This window comes from Penicillium maclennaniae (genome assembly GCF_028827695.1).
Source record: "Penicillium maclennaniae strain IBT 15551 chromosome Unknown utg000001l:1.0-3280838.0:1.0-3283122.0, whole genome shotgun sequence".
Taxonomy (NCBI): Eukaryota; Fungi; Ascomycota; class Eurotiomycetes; order Eurotiales; family Aspergillaceae; genus Penicillium; species Penicillium maclennaniae.
The window spans coordinates 3,169,117-3,195,124 of record NW_026623213.1 but is presented as its reverse complement, the minus strand read 5'-3'; the positions used below and the strand labels follow the sequence as shown (position 1 = coordinate 3,195,124).

Genomic DNA, 26,008 nt, shown 5'->3' with positions numbered 1-26,008 from the left:
CCTTGTTGCGAAAGTGGGGTAAGTCAAAAGAAGCGTTGTTACTTACCCTATGTCCTGCTCCCCAGATCAGGAACTTGACCTGAGAGCCTGATTCAATATGATCAGCTTCGGAAGATACGTCGGTGCCGCTCCGTGAAATCTGATCGGAGGCCGATCGCCCTGCCAATGAATCTAGATAGTTCCCGCACGTTGAGACGGGTTCTCCACTCAAATCATGCAGCGCGGCTGCAGCCAACACGCGTAACAAGTGTGAATTTTTTGTACTTTCAGTTAAGAAAGATCGGCAGTCCCTCAAATGTGTCCCTGTCTTTCTCTCGGATGGTCCCCACGTGCGCCCGTGGAGAGGGTGGCCGAAATTAACCCCTTGTTAGCCTCCCCCCCTTTCCTAGAGGTGGGAAACACCATCGTGAGGAACATCGGACGCCTCCCATTAGCCCGTGAGAATCGGGTTTCGTCCCGGTTACATCGAAAATATACTACCGAGAGTGCCATCTACTCTAAGGGTCGGACAGATCGGAACTATGTGGTAGCCGATGCAGTAAGAGACGCGCATATAACTATCGACGCCCAGGGACCTGGCATGAGATCAGAGCCTGTGAAGAAACCTTGCAGACTCCCCCGCCAATATGAATGCACTATTGGGCTCTGCCCTGCTAATGCTCCTTGCGGGCAGACCGGCGCTTGCTGGCTCGTTGAAAGATATCGAGCATGTGATCATCTTCATGCAAGAAAACCGATCATGGAACAATGTTTGTCAACTTCTACGGCATAGAAGGGGAGGATGCTGATGAGAAAACAGTATTTTGGAACCATGGCTGGTGTCCGTGGCTTTAACGACCCGAACGTGCAGGTGAACTCGGATGGTTTGGATGTTTACCATCAGTAAGGACCATCTTGTTGGCAGACTCTTCGAAAAGTTTCGCAACTGACTTGTACATAGGATTGTGGATTCTTCAATGTCTACCAAGGCAAAGACCCTTCTGCCCTGGTATCTGGGTTATCAGGGTGGATCTACGGTTGATGCTATGCAGTGCATGACCGCAGGTTCAAACGGCTATGAGGATAATCAGGCCGCGATCAACAATGATCTCAACAACATGTGGGCCCGCAACAATACCCCTTGGAGTTGGGGATATCTTAAGAGAAGCGATATTCCAGTTCACTTCGGTATTGCCGAGGGCTGGACTGCCGGAGATATGTACCAGGTCAGAGAACATCAGACGTGACTGACTGAAACAACATGCTTATCTGCTTTACGCAGGAATCACAAGTCACCTCGACTAATCCCAACCGTGTCACTTTGGTCAGTGGCTCCATCAATGTCCCAGGCGGGCCCCAGAACCCTGATCAGGGAGGTCCCTACTTGGACAACAATGAGACTCCTGGCTGTGAGGACAACGACATCAGTTGCTATCCGCTGAAGTGGAAGACTATCTATGATATCTATGAAGCCGCTGGTGTCTCGTGGCAAGTGTGGCAAGACTCGGATAACTTCGATGACAACCCGCTGGCCTGGTTCGAGCAATTCCAGAACGCGTCATCCGACTCCCCTCTTGCCAAAAAGGGCCTGTCTTACCTCGGCCTTGACAGCTTCTACGAATCTGCTGCCAACGGAACTTTGCCGGAGGTCAGCTTCATCGTCGGCCCCGCCGAACTATCCGAGCATCCTCCTTATATGCCCAAGGATGGCGCGTGGCTCCAAAAGAAGGTCGTCGATGCGGTTACCAGCAGCCCCAAATATAACTCTACCTTGTTGATGATCAGTTACGATGAGTCTGGTGGTTGGGGAGACCACGTTGTTCCCTTCCACTCGCCTGAAGGTACCGCCGGTGAATGGATGGAAGACCCCTATGGTCACTTTGGTGACATCTACTCGGGTCCTGGTGTTCGTGTTCCTTTCTACATGGTCTCTCCTTGGACTCGTGGTGGTCGTGTGTTTACTGAGCGCGCGGATCATAACTCCCAGATCCTCTTCATGGAGCAGTGGCTGGAGGCCCGTGGATACAAGAACGTGCAAACACCCGAGATGGTCCAGTGGCGTCGTGAACACATGTCCAACCTTGTCAATGCCCTGGATCTGGATAACCCCGATCTTAGTTTGCCCGCAATCCCCGAGGCTGAAACTCCAGATATGGCTCTTGGCAAGTACACCGGCACATCGAATTGTGAGGCCAAGTACCCGAGCCCTCGTCCGACCGTGCCTTATGGAAACCAGAGCAACAAGAACAACACTTTATTCTTCGAGGAGGGATACAAGGAGGTCATCGGGTATCTGACTGAAGGCCGGTACTTGACCTTCGAGAGCTCCGGAAAGGCTCTCATCAACTCCGGGAACGGAAAAGTGAGCAGCACCTCCGCTACTGCGGATCACAGCGACAAGCACCAGCGCTGGGTGGTCCACTACACGGCAGATGAGGAGAGCCAAATCTTCCAGGTATCTAGTGCTCTGGACGGCAAGTTCATTGGCATCAACGGCTCTCTGGTCACCAGTCAAAGCAAGGCTGCGAACATCAAGATCACCTTCCTTGGTAACAGCAAGGGTTATTCTCTACAGTACGAGAATGGATCTGCCGTTGGAAGCCTCAAGAGTGGTTGCAAGATCTGGAGTGTGTCTTATCATTAAGCTCGGATCAGAGCAGGTTGAGCCAGTGAAATTCTCTTCTCCGCTTACTTTAGTGAGGTTAGCCGTCAACTCGTCATATGGGAGGAAATAGAGATGAATGCTTATGACTTAAATGAGACTGGATATTCCCAGAAACGTGATTTGAATTTCTACATTCTATTGACTTTTTCCATCGCGTAAAGCTGCCGTGCCAATGGAATAATGGACTCCTCCAGAGTTCTGACTTTCAACCCCAAAACTTGTTTTGCTTTTGAAGAGTCACAAGAATAGTGCGTATCGGCAATACGGCTTCCGGGACTACCCACGGGAACCCTGCTCACGGGAAGCCTTTCAGAAACTACATCAGCTATCTCCTGTGTGTCATAAGATGATTGTGTAAGCAAGAATCTTTCATGGTCATCGGTGGAGAATTCCAGGGACTTGAGACAGGCTGTAGCTAAGTCCTCAACATCGATCCAAACTACCACAGTCGATTAGTGCTGGATTCGGCTTTATGCGAAATAAGAGTAAATTTACCAGGAGCTTTTGTAGGAGGAAGTTCACCATGATGTCCTGCATTCAGCACGTCCCAGACAATCTGATTGCTGGCATTGAGCTCCGCGAGTGATGATATGGGATGTATCATCTTTCCGAAAACCAACCCGGGACATAGTGTGATTAAATGATACTGGACCGAGTGCTCATGAACATAATCCCAGGCAGCACGCTCGGCTACCACCTTTGATGCACGATACGCGATGGGCTGGACTCGGTTAGCCCTGTTTCAAGATCGTATTGAGTGAACTCACAACAGCCGATGCATTCACACCGTCTTCATATGTCAATGGGCACCAGTCCACCTCGGAATAGATACGACCAGGTTGAAGTCCCAGACTAGCATCATACACGCTCGCAAAGCTGGACATGACAACCACGCGTCGAATGGATGGGACCTGTTCAGCCGTTTGACGAATAACCTGCGTGCCCTTGAATCATCAACTTCTTTTCAAACTCTCCAGGCTTCGCATTGTAATTGAAAGCAGAAGCCAAGTGCAAGACAGCCTGGCATTCTTGCAAAGCGGGCAACAGAGCCTCGAGATCGGTCGGGTCGGGCACCACCGAAAATTCAAGACACGAGAGATGTTTTACGCCTGCCGCATCAAGTGATTCGAGCGTCGCTTCTGCCTTTTCTGCTGAGCGAACTGTGGCTCTGACGCGATAATCGGACTGCAAGAGGGTTGCGATGCAATGGGCGGCGATGAACCCATTCCCGCCGGTTATGAGAACGAGGGATTTGGGGTCAATCGGTGGCATTTTCATGATGAGAATTGAATCTTCGTTGGTGATCTTTTCCCATGGGAGGTGGTTTGCATTTGTAACCGTTAGGATCGGAGGGAAGCGTCGGGCATAAATCCGTCGCCGTCGGATAGATACCTGTCAATGTCAACTGAGAATGTATCCACATACCAAATGAGCATGCGCTAGTTGAGAGATTTAGCCTAAAGTATCTAGTTCAAACACCCGAAACGGCTGAGACAGAGTCTGAGTGACTCTCTGTGTCTGTTCCTCTGTCTGTCCCTCTGTCTGTCTCTCTCTCCACGCACACATACATATTTGAGACGAAACAGGTCACTGAAATTTACCGGAGGCTAGATTAAGTGACATCTGGGTTTTGTCGAGATAAAAAAATCATTCAAACACTTGAGACATATGATTAGGCTGTTGATCGACTCAACTTCGTTCGAATTGTATCGACTTTAGACTCCAGGTGGTAAAAATGAAAACATACATAATACCACAATGAACTACCCAGTATTCGTTCGGACCCTCACAATGGCGTGTCACCGGGCGAAAATCGAAAAACATACACGATTCAAATTTCAGTAAACATAACGGAAGCTTTCATCATCATGGATGTCCTGTAAATTCCATTTGTCGGCCTGTCGCGCCACCACAGAGCTGCGGGCCGGAGCCCCAAGTCGATCAGCCTAGAAATTACGAACTCCGTACAAAAGGCGCAGACCAGTGGAGACCAATATTGCTGCAGCATTCACCGCTACCAAGGTTATTTTCGCAGGAATGTATCTAGATCCGAGTTAGCCTTGGTCTTCCTAAATTTCACTCATTGACCTGACCGTGGGGCATCTTTGGCTTGAAACGTCTGTGATCCGATGATATTGGCAATATTAAACGCCATAGAGACGATGGCTGCCCCAGAAACCTTCGTTGTGTATCCTTTAAAGTCGGCGCCAGTCCAGGCGTAAATCAAAGCGAGAGGAGCAACCGTCTATTGGTGTTAGTAACCTTGGCCGAAGAATATGAAGTTTAAACTCACGGTATTGACTAGGTAGATCCCGGCCAGACAGCCCCCTTTGTTGGAGACAGGAAGAAATGACATGAGACAGGATCCCAACAGCGTAGGAATCAACAGAATATCAATGGCCAACCAGCGTGAAAACCCTTTGGAAATCGCATATGTAGAGATCATAGTGGAGGCGATACTGACCACCCCGGACGGCATGTTCAGCAAAGCGCTCTCTTTAGAGTTGTAACCGAAGCCCTTGATAAGAATTGATGAGAATGTTGTGATCACACCACTGGGAATTGTGATCAGAATGGTCAGAAGCACTAGCATCCACGTCTGAAGATCGGCGAATACTTCAAGGACAGATGGCCAGCGGAAGACCTTTTCACCAACCCCGGCTTGGTCCTGGTGGAGTCGCTGGAAGATACGCTGCTTCTCGTCCTCGGTCAAGAACTTGGCCTTGGTGGGTGTTTCAGGTAACACAAAGAGGACCAGTAGTGAAACCAAGATGTTGACCGCACCGATGACGACGAACATGATCCGCCATCCACCAAATGACAAGCTTGCCGTGGCATGCTGAGCGGCAAAGGAGATAAAGCCGCCAACAATCTGTCCAACGCCAAGACCACAGTACCAAAATCCGTATCGTGGAGTCGACTCTGCGCGAGTATACCACATACTGGTATACAGAGTGAGAGAGGGTGCTACCTCCGATCAGTAAAAGCAACCAGAAGAGATTGTGTCCAATAGCATACCAATAACCGCTTCCATCAATCCAAGCAGAATACGGAGTGTGAGGATGCCGGCGAAATTCTTGGTCGCTGAAGAGCAACAGAGGATAATACCCCAGCAAAAGACGTTGGCTCCGAGAACTTTTGCAACTGGAAAGCGCTGGAGAAGAGCCCCTTGAGGTATCTCGGCGATGGCATAAGCGATGAAGAAAGCTGTCGCCAGCCATGAAAAGTCGTTGCCTGTCATTCCCGAATCGTCCTGAATATGCCCATGACATTTGCATACTGATATCTTTAGCCGTAATTCCCCAATTTCGACTGCAAAGACTCACGTTGATTGCAATTTTGTCAATCATTTGCAAGAAATAAGTCAAAACATGATTGGCAAGATTTGCCAGTCGATCTTGCGTAAGAGCCTTTTGTCATCCATCGCCAGGGTCCCCAAGGCCAGGTCCTCAGGATCAACTTTCTCTGCAAAGCCAGTCTTTTTCTCCATCACTGCTAGAGTTCAGGAAAGTTCAGAGATGGGGAGGAATATCACGGATGCGCCCTTGCATAGTGAATAGAGGCCTTTATGAGTCGGGTCGCGTGTATTGGTATCAGTCAAAGTCAGGTAGCGAACAGGTCTTGTTGCCTAGCTTGTTTTTCTTGGATAATGATTGGTCTGGACTCGACTAGTGAGGGGGCAAATCGTGAGGAAAGATCGGCAGCGGAGAAGAAACATATGCAGCCGTCGCATAGATAACGGATGCGCCGTCGCCTATCGCTACGAGGCTTGGGAAGGCCCCATCCGAAGGACCTTTGGTAAATAGCTTCATCGCATTCACGTATAAGTACCGAATGAGGAAGAAGAAAGCTAATCTTAACATGCAAGTTTCCAATTCTTCAGTACATTGACTATGCCTTCACGTACCGACTCGCCGCTTCAAGTTGCCATCATCGGCGCCGGCCTTGGTGGGCTAGCTGCTGCTATCGCCCTTCGTCGCCAGGGCCATACCGTCACGGTTTACGAGCGATATGATTTTGCCGGGGAAGTCGGTGCATCACTCAGTGCTGCTTCTAATGGATCGCGGTTTCTCGAGGAATGGGGGGTGGACATGAAAGCAGCAAAGCCTGTATGTCAAAGCATCACCTTTAAACACGATCGGTACTTTTCTAATTAGGATGCAGGTCATCTTGAAGCAGCTTATTATGCATAACTGGTCTGATGGGAGGGTGCAAAGCACATATCCGTTGGGCGACTACAAATCCAAATTTGGCACAGTATGAAAGTCGACTGAGATTCACATTTCAAGTCTGACGGTCGCAGGATTATAACAATTTCCATCGCATTGATATTCACAAAGAACTGATCAAATCCGCCTTTGAGACCCCCGGAGAAGGCCCTCAGTGCGAGCTCAAGGTCAACCACAAAGCGGTCGAAGTAAATGCGGAAGAAGGGACCATTCGATTCGAGAACGGGGTTCAAGTAACTGTCGACATGATTGTCGCTGCCGATGGGATCCGAGTAAGATCCCCTCAAAATGAGCCATAAGTCCCTCGCTGACCATGATCAGTCTCTCACACGGAACCTGATCGGAATCACTCCTGAGTTTGAATTGTCGACATCATGCTGCTACCGATGCATCATTGGGGCGGACAAGCTCCGGGAACTTGGCCTGGAAGATTACATCTCCAATGAGGCGATCGAGTACTGGGGCGGCTTTGGGATCAACAAGATCGTCATGTCACCCTGTAGCAACGGTGAAGTCGTGAGCTGCTACTGCTTCTACCTCGCATCGGTCAACAATCTTCGGGAAGATGGATGGAACATCAGTGCCACACCGCAACAGCTAGTGGAAACATTTCCCGACCTCGATCCCAGAATGAAAACGCTGATGTTGAACGCGGAAGATATCAAGATGTGGCGATGTATGTTGAAGCCGTCCAGGATGATTGCACCGAGCTAATCGTGTTGATAGTATATCGACACCAGCCATATCCATACTGGGTCAACGGCAAAGTCTGCCTACTCGGAGATGCCGGTACGTGGATTCTATACACCCTGCCTGTTTATGATTGTGACTGCTAACAGATATAGCACACCCCATGATGCCCGATCAATCTCAAGGATCATGCATGGCATTCGAAGACGCCGGAGCCCTCGGAATCGTGTTCCACAAGAATTTCAGAAATGATTATGGTATGTCCGAAGGTTTGAAGTTGTATGAAAAACTGCGAAAGACGCGTGCGACACGCGTGCAGGAGGCGAGTTTCCGGGCGCGCGAGAACCTCAGCGAGCGGATTGGATGGAGTTCTTCAACTGACCGACCGGGCAAATTGACAATTGAAGAGGTTTGTGGATATAAAATGAAGCATCATTTTGCAAAGCTGTTGAAGGGCGAGTAGTCGGCAACGATCAAGTACTGAGAGTAGTATGTAAATATCTTTGACACTAGATAATCAAGTTCAATTCAGTTGATGGCCAAGGTCGGAGACCAAGACTTAATATGATTAGGATCTCTAAATGGAAAGCTATGTGGCAGTTGTATTTCGGAGTAAATCTGTCCATAGAAAAAGATAGAAGGATATTGTAAAAACTTCCCGCGGACTGATTCCATTGTGAACCTTTGTCGGGTTTCAAAGCCTGACGAGAGTATAGAACAGAGCACCGATGAGATCCTGGTCGTGTTCTCAATTCTGCTTTGTGGTTTCTGCAAGTCTATCCAAAGAGACAATATTGGGACCTCGGTGAGAGAAGGCGATTTGAAATGGATGTGTTGTCACTGCAGTACTGGCAAGCTACTTGGACGTTTCTACTCTGAATGATATATAAAGTCTGCGTTGGATTGCTAATCCACCTTGGATCGAAAACCTTATCTTGTGGTTTTCTCTCTGTCTCATTCAAAGATAGAGCAATCCGAATCGTACATGTTTCATTGACCTAAATGAACACTACCCCTGGGAATTGATTGTATCGTACAGAAGCCCAATTGAAGTCACCTTCTGTTTCACTCCACACCGTTTCCAGCAGCTGTCTCGCGTACTGGATATGACTGAAGCCCAGAGTATTTTCCATGACCATCAGTCGCTCCTTTACCATCATGCGGCGCTCCATACTTATACTACTGGATCCTGCAATCACAAGCGGGAAAAGAAGACATCCTTCTACCCGACTCGCGTATGGGATCTCCTGCACGGAATTGAGGATTGTCATGATAGCGCATTCGACGAATTCATGTTGTGGGTCATAACCCTCCACTACCTGATGCAAGCGCAGTCGAATGGCCCACTCAAACGCGGAGGTAGCGCGCTCAGTATCAGGCTCTTGATCTGCACTCTGATCGTAGTCTGCCCTCCACTCGTCAATTCGATTCTTTAAATGTGTTGCAGCCGCCCGGAAGCCTATCTCCGACAATTCATCTACCCGCTTACTCCGATGGTTTGCTAACAACTTCACCATCCCTAAGAGGTCAAATAGCGCCGGGGAGATGCCGTATATTGCATCCGTAGACTGGAGATGACACTCGTCACGGTATCCGAAGTCGCCGCCAGCGGCAACAGCGTTACTAGGAACGGGTTGCGATTGGCATCGTGAGAACGAGACAGGGCTCGCGCCACAATGTGAATATAGTGATTGAACAGCGACCGGTCCTCATCACTCCGGAGATAGGGATTTGCAGACAGTGGCGACCGATGAATTACAAGAGCCGTATTCCATTTGGGCATCGGATGTGGAAAGAGGGATGCGATGAACTCCTCATCGTCCAAAGCGGTTGAGTCGAATGCCTGTGCATCGCCGTCGGAAGCGTCTATTGTCTCGGCAGCGGGTGAGCTCGGCAGATGAAAAGCTGGGGAAGAAGAAGCGGGGTCTGAGTGTTCTGGATTATCAATACTGACAGGCCACTCGCAAGTCGTATTCAACCGACGGCAATCGCTGCATTTTGGGTGGTTCTCATCGCATTTCTTCTTCCTGTCCGAATCAACACTGTCATACTGACCCCATAGTGGTAGACGTACCTCGCTTTGCACGACAGACACCGGCCTGAAGAGCGCGATGCCCTCGGCCGACGGATGGCGACCGAATTTGGTTTATCGCGCGGACTGCACGAACTGCGCGGTATGCACGAATGACCGAGACCTGCAAGACGTCAATTTTGCAACTAAATCAATCGATATATGTTCATACGTTTGCATCGTGAACACGGTGAGTTGCCGTCGCATCGTTGTTTCTGTATTGATTAGCTGGGATAGGACAGTGGAGTTGATACTAACGATGCGCGAACAGCGAGCACACACTCGCCGGGGGAGCTCATCCTGTGCAGATAGCAGTGCAGTAGCGCAATGGCAAGAGAGAGAGGCAGAAGCGACGGGACTCTTTCCATTTCCCCTCTCGGACAATTCCGATCCGACGGTGATAAGGAAGATAAAGTAGACCAGGCTCTAATCCCAAGTTGGTTAGTGGTCGGCAGTCAAGTGCGGGGTGTACTAGACTATGTTAAAAGAATATTCAGCTTCGGGACCAAGGTAGACTTTGAAGTATTGTAATAAATGTAATCTAGGAGTATCTATCATCTATCAAGGAGTATCTCGGGTCATACGCTATGTCTCCTCGGGTTTGGAGTTTACATCGTACGGTTGGGATACTAAGGTCCTCAATTGCTGCAAGGTCCTTATGCCACTTGGCTGAGTTTCTAGTTGCATTTCTACCTCTTCTTCTTGCTCACCTTTTCATCCAATTCCATTCTCCCGATGCAAAAGTGGTATTCTGCAGCCCCCCCACCTACCTCGCCTCTCAATGAATTTCATCACTGCAACTTCTCGTTTCTTGTTACGAGATCCGTGCCGGAATCTTTGAAGGTGTGGCCATTTCCGGAATCATCGGTCGGCACGTTGGAGGAGAAACACCAACCTGCATAAGGAAATGGTGTGATGAGTGATGAGGTAAAGCCGAGAGACGAGTTTAAAGGCGGTGAGGTATGAAGTAGCGTTGAAAGTGAATTCTGTATTTCTAACAATGTGTTCTAGGTATCCCTGATACTTTCCGCTAAAATTCAAACGTCATTCGTTCACTTGATGGTCTACTCGTTCACCAGGACGTAGCGGAACCGGGCAGAGCCAGCGTCCATATCCTGGATAGCCTGGTTGGCCTCCTTCATGGGACGCTCCTGGATCCAAGGGTGGACCTTCTTGTCAGCAGCGAGCTGCAACATCTCACGGATCTCGGAGGGGCTACCGATGAGGGAACCACCGAGCTTGATACCCTTCACAATCAGAGCGAAGGCGGGGATCTCTAGAGCACCATCCTCGGGCGCACCGAGCTGGACGAGAGTTCCACGGAACTTGAGAAGCTGGCTGTATTGGACAATGGGCATCTTGGACGAAGAAACAGTGGAGATGATGAGATCCAAAGACTGAGCGTGCTTGGTAGCCCAGTCCTCCTCCTCACTGGTCGCGATGTATTCGTCAGCTCCAAGTTTCAGCGCATCTTCCTTCTTGTCACTCTTGCGAGAGATGGCGACGACGCGGTCAGCACCAAGTGCCTTGGCGAAGAGAATACCGAAGTGACCAAGACCACCGACACCGATGATACCAACAGACTTGCCGGGTCCACAGCCGTGCTGCTTCAGGGGTGAGTAGGTGGTGATACCACCGCAGAGCATAGGAGCAGCTTCGGCGGAGGGAATGGCATCGGGGATCTTGACGACAAAGGCAGAGGGAGACCGGTTGTATAGTGAATATCCACCATATGACTTGCCACCGTTGGCATAAGTACCGTTATATGTGCCAACCATGCGGTTGCAGTGCTGCTGGAGGTCGCGAGCACAGGCATCACAGTCACCATCCTTGTTCAAGCAGGCACCGCTCTGCGCACCAACACCGACGCGGTCTCCGACCTTGATACCGCCAACAGCCTTGGAGCCAACGCGCACGGCAGTACCGACAATCTCGTGTCCGACGCAGCAGGGGTAATCAGTGGGACCCTACAATAACCAGTCATTAACAATATTGACGCGTGCAGCAAGTTCAATTGCAAAAACATACCCATCCACTGCGCAAAGTGTGCATGTCAGACCCACAGATACCGCAGTGAGTGACCTTGATGTCGATGTCGGTCTCCTCCCACGGCTTGGGCTCGAATTCCTGCCAGACCATCTTGCCCTCGGCGGCCTCGGGGCCGAGGCCCATCCAGCCCTCGAATTTGTAAGATTGGGTTGCTGACATTGTGACTTTTTCTTTGATCAATTGAGTGTGAATTGATTCGTATTCTACTGTCCTTCGAGGGGTCTCGCCTTGCTCTTTATACACTATTCTATAATATTATGATCCTGCTCGACTGGGTCCGGGAAAAATCTCGCAACTTTCTGTTTTTATCACTGAAACAGCTTGCTCAGCCAGACCAGGTCCACTTGATCCACCGTGCGGGAGTGTCATCACGGTCTTAACGTGTGTTTATTTCCGTTCTCGGAGAAAAGCCAGTCTCGGGTGGCGTGGATGACATCTGGATCAAGGGGGAAGATGAACTAAGCGGCCGTTCTGAGTGGCAGATAACCCAATCATGCTGATCCTTTCTCATGTGGCTTCCATGCATCGAGCTTTTTTTTAAAGTTCTGACCGCCGTCCTGGGATCCGGTTTAAAGCCCAGGGCGGAAAATGCCGATCGCCGGATCCGCGTTTTCTATTTTTTCCGACTACCCGGATATCTATTTACGGCGTCTTTTTCTCGGGTCGGTTCGCTCGGGTGGTCAATTGTCCCGATCCCGTGAAGCTTCGACGACTCTTGTCTTGTGGCGGTCAGCCAAGTGGGTTGACTATCGCCGCCAGGGGTTTGGTAATTGGTCATGGTCATAAATCATGTTGGTATGCTAGGGCGAAGAAGCTTCAAATGACCCAATCCAGCCCACCTACCGTGCCCAGCGCCGCGGTTGATTACAAGCACAAGTACAGCGTGGCATTTTGTGATGGAGTGACATCATGTCACCTTGCCAGTCCCTCGCTTCTTACCCTGCCTCAAGTGGTTTGTCCGCCTTCATTATCACCAGCCCGAGAACTAACATAGCAAATCTGTACTGTTCTCCTGGACATCGACAATTATGACATCACGTATCCCTAGCTCAAAATCCGCAGGCCAAATTTCGAGTATTCGTGCAACCCCTTGAACGGCTTCTGGGCTTGCTGCTCGATGCAGCTCCCCCCATTCCCCAATTCTTTCGCGAGGGAGTTAAGCGATTCTTGGCGTGTTTATAGCTTCTTTATGATTAGGAAAGGTTCACTGACATAGCATGTTTGACATAGTATGTGAAGGATCATTGGGAACTATGACTAAACAAAATTCGTCCCTTTCGGCTTTATTCTCGAGAGGGTTCTTTTCTCCACAAATAGTGAACCCCTCAAGGTCTGCCTAGAATCATGCACTGAATGTCGTACGTACCGATTTAGAACGTCTTTCAAATCATTTGGGTCTTCAGAATTTGTTTTAAGCGTACATAATGCACGTTTCTCGGTATAAGTTGAGGTTGAGTTGCCTGCTGCAGAAATCCCAATGAGCTCAAAGGATCGACATTTTAGTCGATTAGACCCCCACAAGACTAAATTAGCACAATTCTGCTGCAGTTTATATTCCTTGGCGCCGTTTTGCGAAGGCCCCTCAAAGCTTGGCACATCAGGTCGAAGATCAATAGAGACCCACGTCTGCAGCTAGATGCTTTTTCCTACCGACAGAGGGAAAATTTGGGTTGACCTTTAAACTGTCATTGTTTGCAATGAGTAACTATACGGAAACTTGAGACCATATGATATTCGACATTCAGACAAGGTTTTTCGTATTGAGGACTCACCTGATAAGTAGTACAAGAATTTCATGTCAGGTGAATGTTTACACCTGAGGCCGATATTGTTGCCTGAGGGAAATCTCATCAGGGTGCCTGGTGCACCCACAGACTGTACATGAACCAGTGGACTAGCGACTCATGGCCTGTGCACCTACCTTGATATTACATGTAGCTACGGGGGATTTACAAGCTAAGAGCCCGGTCTCTCACGTATTCACAAATTCCCTTCATGATGTTCAGCCTCAGGAACCCACTGCGTATTTTCAGTTTGTAATTGCGATCACAGCTCAAAGATAAAAATGAGTGATCCAGTAACTCCGACTTGACAGCACAGTATAGGTCTGGAGATGAGGTGGCAGCGATAATGTCCTCCGCTGTTCGCTTGTACCAAGGTTACAGACTGGGACATGCGAAGTCAAGAATAAGTCCCGCAGGAAATGTTCGGGCAGAGACCAGAGAAAATTAGGATACCATATTGTCGAAATTATAGAAATGAGAAGAATACTGAGTGAAAGGCAATCCCATGGGTTTCTCTAGCTCAGTTATTCCTTGTCGTGGTATCTCGGCAAATCCAGCCGGTGGAGAACTGGATGATGCAATTGGGGGCTTTGATGGCGATCCGCCGTCACGCAACTTCACACATTCAAGTTCACAGTCATCTATTGCTAGGGATGGGACTCTCGATACCTCAGTCTTCATTGTCATCTAGCCACATCGTGTATGTGACAATTCTTTTTCTGTAAAAAAATATAGTATTGCGATGAAGAAGAAACAAGATCCCTCATGTTTTCATGTGAACGGCTATGCTTCTCATCTCGCGTGGGGTGGACCCCGCCCATGGCGTGCTTTGCGATCGCGATGAGAACCCGCCAACCGCGGATTATTGGCGTAAAAACGGGCAGCAATCAAAAAAATTAGCGGATATGCCGGGATGCAATACCTCGCCAGACTAACCCACTCAAAAGCCAAAGCCATCGGAGAATCAATAAGAGGGCCCAGTCCACTTCGAATGAAGTCGGGGCCCTTTTTCGCATTGCTCTTTTTTTTAATTTTCCCCTTAGCATCTTCTGAGGTTTGAAATGGTCTCAATAATCAAATACAGCGCCGGCAATGCGCCTGGTGACGATGCGCCCGGTAACGATGCACCCGAGAGCGATGTTTTGAAGAATCAGTCCACAGTCAACGTACACACGCCTCACGATGAAGAAAGCCCGTTATTATCGCGACCGGATTCAACAGAGACAATAGCCAAGGATTTGAAAGGCGTAGGAACAATAGTCGCGGTGCTTCTTCTCGGTAAGATGCCAACTCGGGAAGAATGCATGATTCCTCTTTGATTAACGATGCATAGGCGAATTCATTTCCAACGCCGATGCGACTCTGGTCTTGGCAGCTGCTGGTCACATTTCGTCCCAATTCAATCGACTACGCGATGCGAGCTGGCTTTCCACCGGATACACAATTGGCCTTTGCGCCGCACAACCCATGGTGGGTATCAATTGTGGGAGATCGCAGGGGATTGACACTAAAAAATTTAGTACGGCAAATTGAGCGATATTTACGGTCGGAAACCACTTCTGCTGGTATCATACTTTCTTTTCGCTCTCGGTTGCATCATCAGGTACAATCCAAGTGCATTCTCAGTATCAAGGCAGGATTTTTGACGCTCTATAGTGGCATTGGACATGATATGTGGGTGGTTATCCTTGGACGCGCCATCTGTGGAATGGGTGGTGGTGGTATTATGACTATCAGCTCGATCATTATTACCGGTGAGAACTGAACTGACATCGAATCAATGTTCAAAATATGCTGACTATTGTCAGATATTGTTCCCCGACGCGAAGTGGCCACTTGGAGAGCCTATGTCAATGTTGCGATGACGCTCGGCCGCAGCCTCGGTGGCCCTTTGGGAGGATGGCTCAGCGATACTATCGGATGGCGGTGGTAAGTCAGTTGAAAACATTTCGAATCCAATGTCTAATTATCTTTAGGCTTTTCTTGCTCCAGGCTCCCTTTGTTGCTCTTGCCGCTTTACTTGTAATCGTCAAACTCCCGGTAACTCAGTCCTTGTCTTTTGATATCGCTGCAGACGGCAACGGATCCCGCCTTAAGCGAATTGACTTCCTAGGAACGGCTCTGCTCGGCTCTTCGATTATAGCCATAACGGCATTGTTAGATCAGGGCGGGAAGTCATTCCCCTGGCGCTCATGGCTCACAGCATTCACAGCTGGGGGCGGCTTATTACTTCTCCTGGCGTTCGTGCTGGTTGAGGCCTACGTCGCCAACGACCCCATTTTTCCTCTCCGAATTCTACGTCGACCAAATGTGGCTACGAGCTATCTCATTTCAGTGCTGCAAATCACCGCGCAGCTGGGAATGATGTTTTCGATCCCTCTGTACTTCCAAGTCACTCAACGTGCATCAACCACGGAATCCGGATTTCACCTCATCCCAGCGGTCATTGGTAATACGTTGGGTGGTCTTCTCGCCGGTGGATTCATCAGACGTACCGGTCATTTTAAAGTCCTTCTCGTCCTGGCTGGGCTGATTGCTTCGGTGACATATACTCTGCTCTATTTGCGATGGAATGGAAACACTGGATTCTGGGAATCCCTGTATATCATTCCGGGCGGACTGGGAACTGGAATTGCGTCAGCTTCTTCATTCATTGCAATGACGTCTATGCTACCACCCCAAGAGATTGCTATGGCGACATCTGCATACATGCTTCTGATCAGCTTTGCCATGACAGCAGGCGTCACGACTTCCAATGCCGTTCTCGGAGCAGAGTTCCAGCGTCAGCTTCGACAGAATCTGCACGGACCTGGATCCAAGAAGGTGAGTTCTTGAATATCTTGTCATTCGACATTCAACTAATGTTGATAGGTGATCCAACGTGCAATGGCGGACACCGGATACATTGCTCATCTCACAGGCCACATTCGTGAGATTGTGGTCGATTGCTACCTCTTGGGTCTGAAGCACACCTATTGTAAGTCACACACTCGCTTTTTTGAACTCGATTCTGATACCTGGCAGTGATTTCACTTGGCTGCTCTCTCACCGCTGCATTCTTGGGCCTTTTCATTCGTCACCACCAGATCTAGAAGGGTGACAATAGCAAATCAAGTTTAAGCTCTATTGAAAATGTCCTATTACAATTTCTACCCACTGGTTCAGTAATAATTAGAATTGTGCTATATGTGCTTCTGATAGTGATTCTCGATGTTGAGTTCTTGAATTCGATTTATGACACCTTCGGTAAACACTGGCCATAGCAACATACTTCGAAGACTTAGACACGTCGTTTCAATTTGAAGACCATACCCTGCTATCTACGTAGAAGATCCTATACAGACAAGAGCTAGCTGTGCTGTAACATGAGATGACCGAAAAGGTCAGTCATAGCACTCACTCAATCTGACACTACCTCCAAGTGTCATTCTCTGTAACGGCCGTCGTGCTGCAGGCAGCCGGCACAGTATAAGAGCGGTTCGGGTCACTTTCCCACTCAATAGTCCCGTCACTCTCAACCCGGATGTACTTGTACTGGAAGGTAGTTCCGGCTGGGAGGTTGACTGTGACAAACCAGAGATTATTAGAACTGGTGTAGTCGCTGGCACTCAGGGCAATCGCTTTGCTGGTGTCCCAGTCACCAAGGGCATCGATAGACCCGGCTAACTTGATGTTCTCTCCATACGTGGTAGTGGCGATAAGGTCAAACGTTACTGCCACGGCTGTCGGGGTAGTGCAAGATGTGCTCGTGCTGGTGGTCGTGGTCGTGGCAGTGCCTGATCCACTGGTCAATGTAGTCGGCCAGGCTGTGTTAGTCGCAGTGCTGTATGTGCCAGTGGCCGAGGTAGAAACACACGTCGCGGGAACGCTACTAGCAGATGTCTCTCCCCAGGCAGCTGGAACGACCGAGTTGCGGCGCATGTTGGCTGTCAAGAGAGCAGCATATGACCAGGTCAGATCACGCGCCGACAGCGGTGATCCATTGGTCTTGGAGAATTGCTCGGACAAGGAGCCGTTGGTCATGGCGTACTCTTCCTACACCAACGTTAGAACATCCGGGCAATGTCTTTTTTTTTTTTGTTCTTGCAATCATTCACTTACCACGAGGCTCATGTATCCATCAGCATATGTCTTGACCGCGCTCACAATAGTTGAGTATGTTGCGCTCGACGAAGAGTAGGTGCCAGTGGCGGCGGAGCTGTACATGTCTTTGAAGAAGGGTAGGGAGACACTGTTGATAGTAAGAGAACCAATCTTGTTCCACTGGTAGAGAGCATCATAAAGAAGCTCGGCTGCCGCCATGGTACACAGATACCAGGGGTTGCCATTGTAGTATGAGTCTTCTGGATAGCGACCGACTGATACCGCTGTCCCTTCAGCGATACCCGAGTTCAGAGTATAGATGGAGCGGAAAGAATCAGTCACCACTTTGTGATTGGCCAAGGCTCGAGCTGAACAAGGCTGGAAAGTTGTGTCATCACAACCGGCCTCCGGGTCAAAGGTATGAATGCTACCAAGGAGCGTATTGGCATCCTTGCCTGTGCGGCTACTTCCAAAGTTGGCCAGTGTGTAGGATCCGGTCCAGAAGGACTGCAGGAAGCACAAAACCTGGGGAGCCTGGGAGTCGCAGTAAGAGCAAGAGGAGCCAACCTGGGAGGCGAACTTGCTGCCTTCTACAAGAGCACGATGTTGCACTGCAATTGTGAAAAAGGACGAGCCGCTGATTTCTTCCCAGAGATCTATTGATCTCGTCAGTTCAAAGTTTCATTGGCAGAGACATAGGATCCTACCAAAGCCAGTGTTGTTCCAGTACTGCGCCACGTAGGACAGATCGTTTCGAACAATCGGCCAGACAATGTTCGTTGCTTGGGTGGTGTATCCATTGTTCTGCATGAACGGATCGTGTCAATCCTGTCGCAACGCGACAAATGGGGAAGGGAAAAACGTACAAGCAACCACTGTCCGAATGCAACCAGAGCAGTGGCTCGAAGCGCAGGGCCATCACGCTGAGGACGTCCCCAAGCGCCGGTGAAGGCGGTCTCATCAACGTTGAACTTGGGTTCACCCAGGCCGCCACTAGAAAGAGAGCCTGACGGGTTGGAGACGGTCTGAAGATAGGCCTGAGCGCTGATATATTCTTCGATGAGATCCAGCAACCCAGTGTCGCCGTTCTTGAACAGATCGATCAGAACCTTCAAGGTCAGAGCTGAGTCGCGAGTCCAAGTATAGTAGTCTATCTCTGTTAGTCCGAGTTGTACATGAGATGGATCTACCCTTACAGTCCGGGTTGTCCAGGCTGGGACTGGCAATCACAATGCCTGGCTTCGCACTAGCAGCATACGCGCCACTTGCCCCAATGTTATCGAGGATCCCCTGTCGCGCAACCGTTGTCTCTGATGCCAACCAAGTATCCAAGCTACCGGTGGCTCGCGCTTCCAACTGAGGTGTAGCCAGTACGGCCTGGCCGAGAGTCCACGCCCAGAGCGCAGTCCAGATGGGAGCCATGATGATGATTAGAAAAGTGATGCCTGTTCCTGCCCTGGGCTTCCCGTGCCTTTTTATCTCCCAATTATAATGTCGAGTCATGCTTCGGTTGGGCTGTAAATTTTGTGTTGCAGGGGTTCAGGATGCGGGGAAGAAAAGGCGAGTGCATCCAAGCGGAGATCCACGGGGGTCCGGCGTGAACATAGTGGATTAGTTCGCTCTAATGCTTTGAGGCGTGCATACGCTTGCGGCTTTCGCATCTAGGGCTGTGGATCGACATCGTCATGCATCTTCATGTAATTCCTATGTGTCCCCCATGTATCTCCGATGTGACTGGTCTCAACACACATCATTCTGACGAACGCGACTCACCGCCTTAGGATGATACACGCGATGCGGAATCCTATTCATCGTGTGAGAACTAGAAAGATGAGGCGGGTGAAAGCGCGTCCAGCCCCCCCGCAGATTCTCCGCCCCTGTCATCTCATCTCATCTCGCACGCTCCCGATCGCCAATCATCGCCCCCCCTCGCAGCCCCGTCTCTGGCATCTCCGGCCTCGCCTACGAAGGAGGCGTTTTGGCAAATGTGCCTTGCATGTGAGCCTGACTGGCCTGCAACGCCAATGCGGAGCCGTGCAGAACTTCATCGTGGGGCCCACGGAGGATCTACTGCTTAGAGACTGGCGCTGCTCACTAGCGTCACTCCTGAAGGTACTCTAATAACCGACCTGGTCAATTTATCCTGCTTTTGTGAGGAAATCGACAGATTGATACGCCGGTTAGGCTTTACCACAAATTGCGACATTTTCATGGCCTGATGTAGTGCTTGTCGAGGGTGTGAAACAGCTAGCGCATTCATGCCAATTGACCCTATTCATTGGCTCTTGGCTCCGATGGTTTTCCGTTCAGACGATGACGACGCAGACAACTGAAAATAGTCAAAGCCCTGCGAGGCAGCAATAATTCTTGCGGGGCAATCGAGTATAAACGACGCGACGATTTTGTCAAAAAAATTATACTGGCAACTATCAAGGGGAGATTGGTACTACATCCTTGGCCATGAGACTACTTCTCTCTGTGGCTCTGTGCTTTGCACAGGTTGTTGCGGGCCTCACACCCGCTGAATGGCGCAGCCAGTCTATCTATTTTCTTCTCACGGACCGTTTTGGTCGTAACGACAATTCCACCACCGCAGCGTGCGATGTTAGTGATCGAGTAAGCGCGCTGAAATTCCTTGCTAGGAAAATAAGCTGACATGGCTAGGTCTACTGTGGGGGAAGTTGGAAGGGAATCATCAATCATGTACGCTCACACTCAGCGTAAACGACCCATGCTAATATCGATAGCTGGATTATATCCAAGGAATGGGATTCACTGCAATCTGGATCACACCAGTGACTGAGCAACTGTCACAAGACACTGGAGATGGAGAGGCTTACCACGGATACTGGCAGCAGAAGATGTAAGCAGTCCGAGGGTGCCCGGACTGAGGCTGAGCTGTTTGAATTAGATACGATATGAACACCAACTATGGCGCCGCTAATGACCTCCTTGCGCTGTCAAAGGCACTGCATAATCGTGGAATGTATCTTATGGTAGATGTTGTGGCCAACCATATGGTAAGTACCCAGCCTCGCAGCGGTGACAATGGCTCACTCAGACCGCAGGGATATGATGGAGCAGGCAACACGGTTGACTACAGTGTTTTTGACCCCTTCGACTCGTCCTCCTATTTCCACTCATACTGTCTCATCAGTAACTACGATAATCAAACCAATGTAGAGGATTGTTGGCTCGGTGACACTACAGTATCTCTCCCAGATCTCAACACCGAGTTGTCATCTGTTCAAAAACTCTGGTATGGATGGATTTCGAATTTAGTCTCGAACTATTCCAGTGAGTTTTTCCATCTAGTCAACTAGGATGCTGCTGACAATCTCCCAGTCGACGGGCTGCGCATCGACACCGTGAAGCATGTCCAACAGTCTTTCTGGCCCGGTTACAATCATGCTGCAGGTGTATACTGTGTGGGAGAGGTCTTGAGTGGGGACCCGGCATATACCTGCCCATATCAGAACTATCTCGATGGTGTTCTGAATTACCCAATGTAAGCAGTCCCCTATCGGTCTTCGCGCATGACTAACATGGTTTCAGTTATTACCAACTGCTCTACGCGTTTGAGTCTCCCAGTGGGAGCATCAGCGGCCTGTATAATATGATCAACTCGGTAGCTGCAGACTGTGCCGACCCAACTCTGCTTGGAAACTTCATCGAAAACCATGACAATCCACGATTTGCATCGTATGTATACATCTTCTGCCGCTACTATGCCATGCTGATGGCTTAGTTATACGAGTGACTACTCTCAAGCAAAGAATGTCATATCCTTTGTGTTCTTGTCCGATGGGATTCCAATCGTATATGCGGGACAAGAGCAGCACTATAGTGGAGGCAACGACCCCAACAACCGCGAAGCCACCTGGCTATCAGGCTATTCGACCACAGCTGAGCTCTATGAGTTTATCGCTACTACAAACAAGATCCGCAGTCTTGCGATCTCTTCAGATTCCTCCTATATCACGTCAAAGGTAAGTCTCACGATAATTAGAATATGAAGATCGTGAATGAATGTGTTCACAGAATGATCCTTTCTACTCGGACAGTCATACACTGGCTATGAAAAAGGGCTCAAGTGGTTCGCAAGTCATCACAATCCTTTCAAACTATGGCTCCTCGGGTAGCTCCTATACTCTGACTCTGAGTGGAAGCGGATACTCTTCAGGGACGCAACTCATGGAACTGTATACTTGCACTTCTGTGACGGTTGACTCGAGCGGCAACCTTGCAGTTCCCATGGCTTCAGGCCTGCCTCGAGTTTATATGCTAGCGTCTTCTGCCAGCGGCAATGGTCCTTGTGCAACCGGATCAACGACTACTGCTACATCCACATCCACAACGGCCACAACAAAAACAGCCACTTCAGTCAGTTCATCGACGCATTCATCGACTTCAACCAAGACTTGCACACAAGCCACTGCCCTGCCAGTCCTCTTCAAAGAGATTGTGACCACCGTTTATGGAGAAAGTATCTACTTATCTGGCTCAATCAGTCAATTAGGGGATTGGAATACCGCCGATGCTGTCGCTCTCTCTGCAGACGAGTACACATCTTCCAATCATCTGTGGTATGTCGAGGTGACACTCCCAGTCGGCACCTCCTTTGAATACAAGTTTATCGAAAAGGCCGGGTCCTCGGTGACTTGGGAGAGTGACCCGAATCGGTCATACACAGTGCCAACAGGCTGTTCGGGAACTACTGCAACTGTAACTGCAACATGGAGATAGGGTCACACTATGAACTAAATTGACATGATCATTCACTCGTGCGAATTGTTCTCTCCTCGATTTATTGACAGATAGATAAGTAGTATAGACATATCGGACGCTCGTATCCGGTCTCGTCCGCCACTAAACATACAACGCTTTGGGGTTCTCCAAGATGAAATCAGCAACAGATTGACGGAAATCATCGGCCAGCAATGCCCCGTGATCACTGAAGAAGTGCATTAGACTGTGATTGCCACTCCACTGCGGCCATTCCATGTATTTTCCTCGAGAATTGGGATCCTGGTCGTAAACAAATGATAGGTAGTAGGAATGGAAGGATCGGGACGCGTAGTTGGGCAAGATTCCGTAAAAGACTTGTATCACGTCGGACCCGTGGAAAGTGCCAAGGATGGGAGTCCCGTAGTCATATGACGAAAGATATGACCAAAAGGGAATATGAGGCTTTGCTTTTCTGGCGAGCGTCAGGAACGCACGTCGGGTTATTGTAAAAGGAAATGTCGCCCAGAATCGCTGCAATACGTTTATACTGGGGGTACCAATTGTTGAATCCACCCGTGCGGAAGGGCGAGCCGTAGACTGAGGTATCAGGGTATTTTGATACAAGCTCTTCAAGTTGGGCCCGCGTAGCATCGTAGAAGAGGAAATCTTGCAAGTAATTCACGACGTCCTCTGTGGTTGTGATGTTGACTTGCGACAAAGAAAAGATGGTGCCTTCATCTTCCTGGTCACCGATAATGAAGGGCACCTCGGCATATTTGCCCTCTTCGACTAGTATTTCTGGGGAGTCTGTCAAGGCTTTGCCATCTGGCCGAGGCATATATGGCAAGAAAAACGGGTCGGGGAAGGAGGTAGCTGCGTTCAAGAAGCTCGTATAATCTAAATCGCGTAGACATGCCAGGGCATCGTCGGCATCATCACAACCAGCAGTTTTCACCACATGGTCGAAGACTGCCTGACCCTTGGGGCAGTCCACCGGGTCGGCAGGGGTGATACTGCCCGAGTTCATGATGCCGCCGCGGAAAAGTGGCGATCCTTTATAGGTATGATTGCCATCATACAGGGCCAACTGATTGAAGACGGAAATGGCACCGGCTGATTCACCCCAGATAGTCACTTTGGATGGATCACCTCCGAAGGCTTCAATGTTATCTGCAACCCACTCCAGAGCTAGTCGTTGGTCAAGTAGACCCAGGTTGGCAGAACCGTCATTCAGAATCTCTGCACCAGGCAGGAAACCAAAGGCACCAAGGCGATAGTTCATGGCCACGAAGACGACCGGCATTTGGAGGTTGATCGAGGCAGTGACCATGCTTGTACCGTCGTACATGGCGGTGGAACCCGTCTGGAAGGCTCCGCCATAGATCCAGACCAGCACAGGCAGTTTCGCGCCAGGTTTCGTCCCCGCTGGACGACGGATATCCAGAGTCAGACAATCCTCTCCCACATTGGCAATGGTCTGAAAGATTGGGATATGGGATATTTGTGCGAGTACCGACTCGGGAAAATTGCTAGTGTCGGCATTCAAACGGAATTGCGGGCATGATCTGGCCTTGAAAGTTGCCTCTATAGCACCTAGGGGACTCGCAATTGGCCTCGGAGGCTTCAGGCGAAGAGATCCTGTTGGAGGCTGTGCGAAGGGGATGCCATTAAACATATCGACCTTACCCAACCCCGACGAGCCAAGTATGGTCGCCTGGGGGTGAGAAATCGTGACTGTTGGGGCATCACCTCTCTTAGCTGGTGCAGCTAGGACAATAGGTAATAGAAGCAATAAGAATATGAACAGCATGTTGACTTGCTGCCACAAAATGAGCTGCAGAAACTCAACGTTCCTTGCCACTGATCACAAAAGGGGGGGGGGGGGCCTTATAAACCATCCCTTCGTCTCCAGCCGCCTTGGAGATTGAGACATTCACAGCCTTCCATCATGCTCTCTTCTGGAATGAATTGAATGTAGGGTATCTCCAACGAAGACTTTTCACTGGGCCATCGCGCTCATCTTCAAAAAAGGATCCCCACAGAAGCGCCGAGACCCTCGGGAACCCGCTTGAACGGTCTCTGACATTCGCCGATCTGAAGGGTCATTCGGGATAAAGTATGGCAAACCTGCAATTCAACACAGGAAACTCCGCCCTCTCTTAACACTTGCAAAGGAGTTTCTGGTAGAATAGAACCTCTGTCATTTGGAGCTATTCGATGTCCGTCTATGTGCATCGCCAACGAGCGCATCACACACTAGCTGAGAAGGGTCCCAACCTGCTTGACTGACCTGCAGAAATCAAGGGAGAGTATCTTAGCGCGTATTTTGGAATGCACAATGACAGGGGTCGACAAATTGTGCAGCATTTCAGCGATCATCTTTACCAATTTGGGATGCGGTGGTGGAGTGGTTGAGCGCACGGGCTGAACACAAATTGCATACGATCTGGTGCTTTCTGGTCGTCCCACTTGATTGATCTAAGGCCTCCTTCGCTAGATGACGACATTCAACTTTGGGTGTCATCGTACATGAAAAAAAGAAAATACGATCCAGTGACAGCCTATTCATAGGCTAGTGAAAAGTGAACAAAAATCAATAGTTGAAAATGAGGAGGATGTGAGGTATCTAATGTTTTGTTGTAGAGTGAGTAATTAATTCAAGCTATGGACTATTCAGCTCTGAATGTGACTATGCAGCTTATAACCATGCCTGAGTTAGCTGAACGCAGCTCTATGGCCACCTAGAAGAGAGTTATGCTTAGCTGAGCCTACATGAAGACCTTAAAGGCGATTAATCATAGTAGATTATTTTCTCATATGTGACTTTCAAAGCCTTATCCTATGTGTTGCTCCTGTCTATCCAAAACAAAATAACGCCAACCAAGCCCTGGAAATGCAAAACGGAATGAAAAAAAAAAAGGAGGCACCTATGTCCGCTTATTTCTCAGTCTGCCAGCCCTCCCATCGTTGGAAATCGCCCGTGTCCAAATCGAATAGGTCCAACATGCGCCCCACGCTCTGATCAACCAGCTCATCGACAGATGCAGCCCTGATATAGTACGCCGGCACAGGGGGAAAAATAATCGCACCGGCCCTAGAAACCTCCAACATATTGCGCAAATGAATATCACTCAATGGTGTTTCCCTAGCCACGAGCACAAGTCTCCTTCTCTCCTTCAACATCACATCCGCAGTGCGAGAAATCAAGTCGTCACAGAATCCACTGTGAATAGCAGCGAGCGTCTTCATACTGCAAGGAACAACGATCATGCCATCGGCCTTGAAGGAACCACTTGAGATCGGCGCAGCCATATCACTGATATTATGGACGTGGTCTGCGAGCGCCTTGACGTTGGCCGGGTGGTAGTCGGTTTCGTATTTGATGGTTGCTTCGGCCCATTTGCTCATGACTAGGTGAGTTTCCACATTGAGACGACGGAGGGCGATGAGACATTTGATTCCCAAGACTGCGCCGGTTGCGCCGGTCATGGCGACCACGATGCGTCGCCGGCGGGGTAGGGCGACATGTTCAATATTGGAAGGCATTGTTTCTTCGATTGGGCTGCCGCCAGGGGTATGACGGCTGGATGATGGAGTGTGAGTTCCAGAAAGAATGGACAGCATTGGTAAAATTGTTCAGATATTGTGTGAACTTGCTCTTGAATGGTGTTCCGTGGTTTGGTTTGTGTACCGTGGTATGCCGTGGAACTTGTGAAGCTTTGACGAAGAC

At 49.5% G+C, this 26,008-nt stretch overlaps 10 protein-coding genes across 10 annotated transcripts; 4 read left to right on the top strand and 6 right to left on the bottom strand.

Moving 5' to 3' along the window:
- Window positions 1-626: 626 nt before the first annotated feature.
- Window positions 627-2,623, top strand: N7477_001227 (nonhemolytic phospholipases C family protein; the record flags this gene model as incomplete). Its single annotated transcript, XM_056962890.1, has 4 exons — window positions 627-749; window positions 800-882; window positions 941-1,205; window positions 1,262-2,623. 4 exons carry the CDS (start codon window positions 627-629, stop codon window positions 2,621-2,623), a joined length of 1,833 nt encoding a protein of 610 aa, XP_056827893.1.
- Window positions 2,624-2,772: 149 nt separating this feature from the next.
- Window positions 2,773-5,994, bottom strand: N7477_001226 (uncharacterized protein; the record flags this gene model as incomplete). The annotated part of the gene is made up of 9 exons (XM_056962889.1): window positions 2,773-3,083; window positions 3,140-3,365; window positions 3,412-3,520; window positions 3,573-4,036; window positions 4,606-4,687; window positions 4,738-4,889; window positions 4,938-5,611; window positions 5,663-5,897; window positions 5,971-5,994. 9 exons carry the CDS (start codon window positions 5,992-5,994, stop codon window positions 2,773-2,775), a joined length of 2,277 nt encoding a protein of 758 aa, XP_056827892.1.
- Window positions 5,995-6,537: 543 nt separating this feature from the next.
- N7477_001225 (uncharacterized protein) lies at window positions 6,538-8,026 on the top strand (the record flags this gene model as incomplete). The annotated part of the gene is made up of 6 exons (XM_056962888.1): window positions 6,538-6,753; window positions 6,809-6,901; window positions 6,948-7,145; window positions 7,195-7,549; window positions 7,600-7,662; window positions 7,719-8,026. The coding sequence occupies 6 exons, from the start codon at window positions 6,538-6,540 to the stop codon at window positions 8,024-8,026; spliced, it is 1,233 nt and encodes a 410-aa protein (XP_056827891.1).
- A 535-nt stretch (window positions 8,027-8,561) lies between these two features.
- N7477_001224 (uncharacterized protein) lies at window positions 8,562-9,080 on the bottom strand (the record flags this gene model as incomplete). The annotated part of the gene is made up of 1 exon (XM_056962887.1): window positions 8,562-9,080. The coding sequence occupies one exon, from the start codon at window positions 9,078-9,080 to the stop codon at window positions 8,562-8,564; it is 519 nt and encodes a 172-aa protein (XP_056827890.1).
- A 1,618-nt stretch (window positions 9,081-10,698) lies between these two features.
- N7477_001223 (NAD(P)-dependent alcohol dehydrogenase) lies at window positions 10,699-11,842 on the bottom strand (the record flags this gene model as incomplete). Its single annotated transcript, XM_056962886.1, has 2 exons — window positions 10,699-11,601; window positions 11,663-11,842. The coding sequence occupies 2 exons, from the start codon at window positions 11,840-11,842 to the stop codon at window positions 10,699-10,701; spliced, it is 1,083 nt and encodes a 360-aa protein (XP_056827889.1).
- A 2,686-nt stretch (window positions 11,843-14,528) lies between these two features.
- N7477_001222 (uncharacterized protein) lies at window positions 14,529-16,559 on the top strand (the record flags this gene model as incomplete). The annotated part of the gene is made up of 8 exons (XM_056962885.1): window positions 14,529-14,745; window positions 14,801-14,937; window positions 14,988-15,070; window positions 15,124-15,221; window positions 15,276-15,396; window positions 15,444-16,290; window positions 16,339-16,444; window positions 16,492-16,559. The coding sequence occupies 8 exons, from the start codon at window positions 14,529-14,531 to the stop codon at window positions 16,557-16,559; spliced, it is 1,677 nt and encodes a 558-aa protein (XP_056827888.1).
- Window positions 16,560-16,878: 319 nt separating this feature from the next.
- On the bottom strand, window positions 16,879-18,972 carry N7477_001221 (putative glucan 1,4-alpha-glucosidase; the record flags this gene model as incomplete). The annotated part of the gene is made up of 5 exons (XM_056962884.1): window positions 16,879-17,502; window positions 17,569-18,206; window positions 18,258-18,354; window positions 18,417-18,700; window positions 18,747-18,972. The coding sequence occupies 5 exons, from the start codon at window positions 18,970-18,972 to the stop codon at window positions 16,879-16,881; spliced, it is 1,869 nt and encodes a 622-aa protein (XP_056827887.1).
- Window positions 18,973-20,010: 1,038 nt separating this feature from the next.
- N7477_001220 (putative alpha-amylase) lies at window positions 20,011-22,296 on the top strand (the record flags this gene model as incomplete). The annotated part of the gene is made up of 9 exons (XM_056962883.1): window positions 20,011-20,166; window positions 20,215-20,253; window positions 20,298-20,413; window positions 20,462-20,570; window positions 20,619-20,847; window positions 20,896-21,058; window positions 21,106-21,252; window positions 21,299-21,539; window positions 21,592-22,296. 9 exons carry the CDS (start codon window positions 20,011-20,013, stop codon window positions 22,294-22,296), a joined length of 1,905 nt encoding a protein of 634 aa, XP_056827886.1.
- A 123-nt stretch (window positions 22,297-22,419) lies between these two features.
- N7477_001219 (putative extracellular lipase) lies at window positions 22,420-23,953 on the bottom strand (the record flags this gene model as incomplete). Its single annotated transcript, XM_056962882.1, has 2 exons — window positions 22,420-22,750; window positions 22,773-23,953. The coding sequence occupies 2 exons, from the start codon at window positions 23,951-23,953 to the stop codon at window positions 22,420-22,422; spliced, it is 1,512 nt and encodes a 503-aa protein (XP_056827885.1).
- A 1,262-nt stretch (window positions 23,954-25,215) lies between these two features.
- On the bottom strand, window positions 25,216-25,824 carry N7477_001218 (UbiX family flavin prenyltransferase; the record flags this gene model as incomplete). The annotated part of the gene is made up of 1 exon (XM_056962881.1): window positions 25,216-25,824. One exon carries the CDS (start codon window positions 25,822-25,824, stop codon window positions 25,216-25,218), a length of 609 nt encoding a protein of 202 aa, XP_056827884.1.
- Window positions 25,825-26,008: the final 184 nt, after the last annotated feature.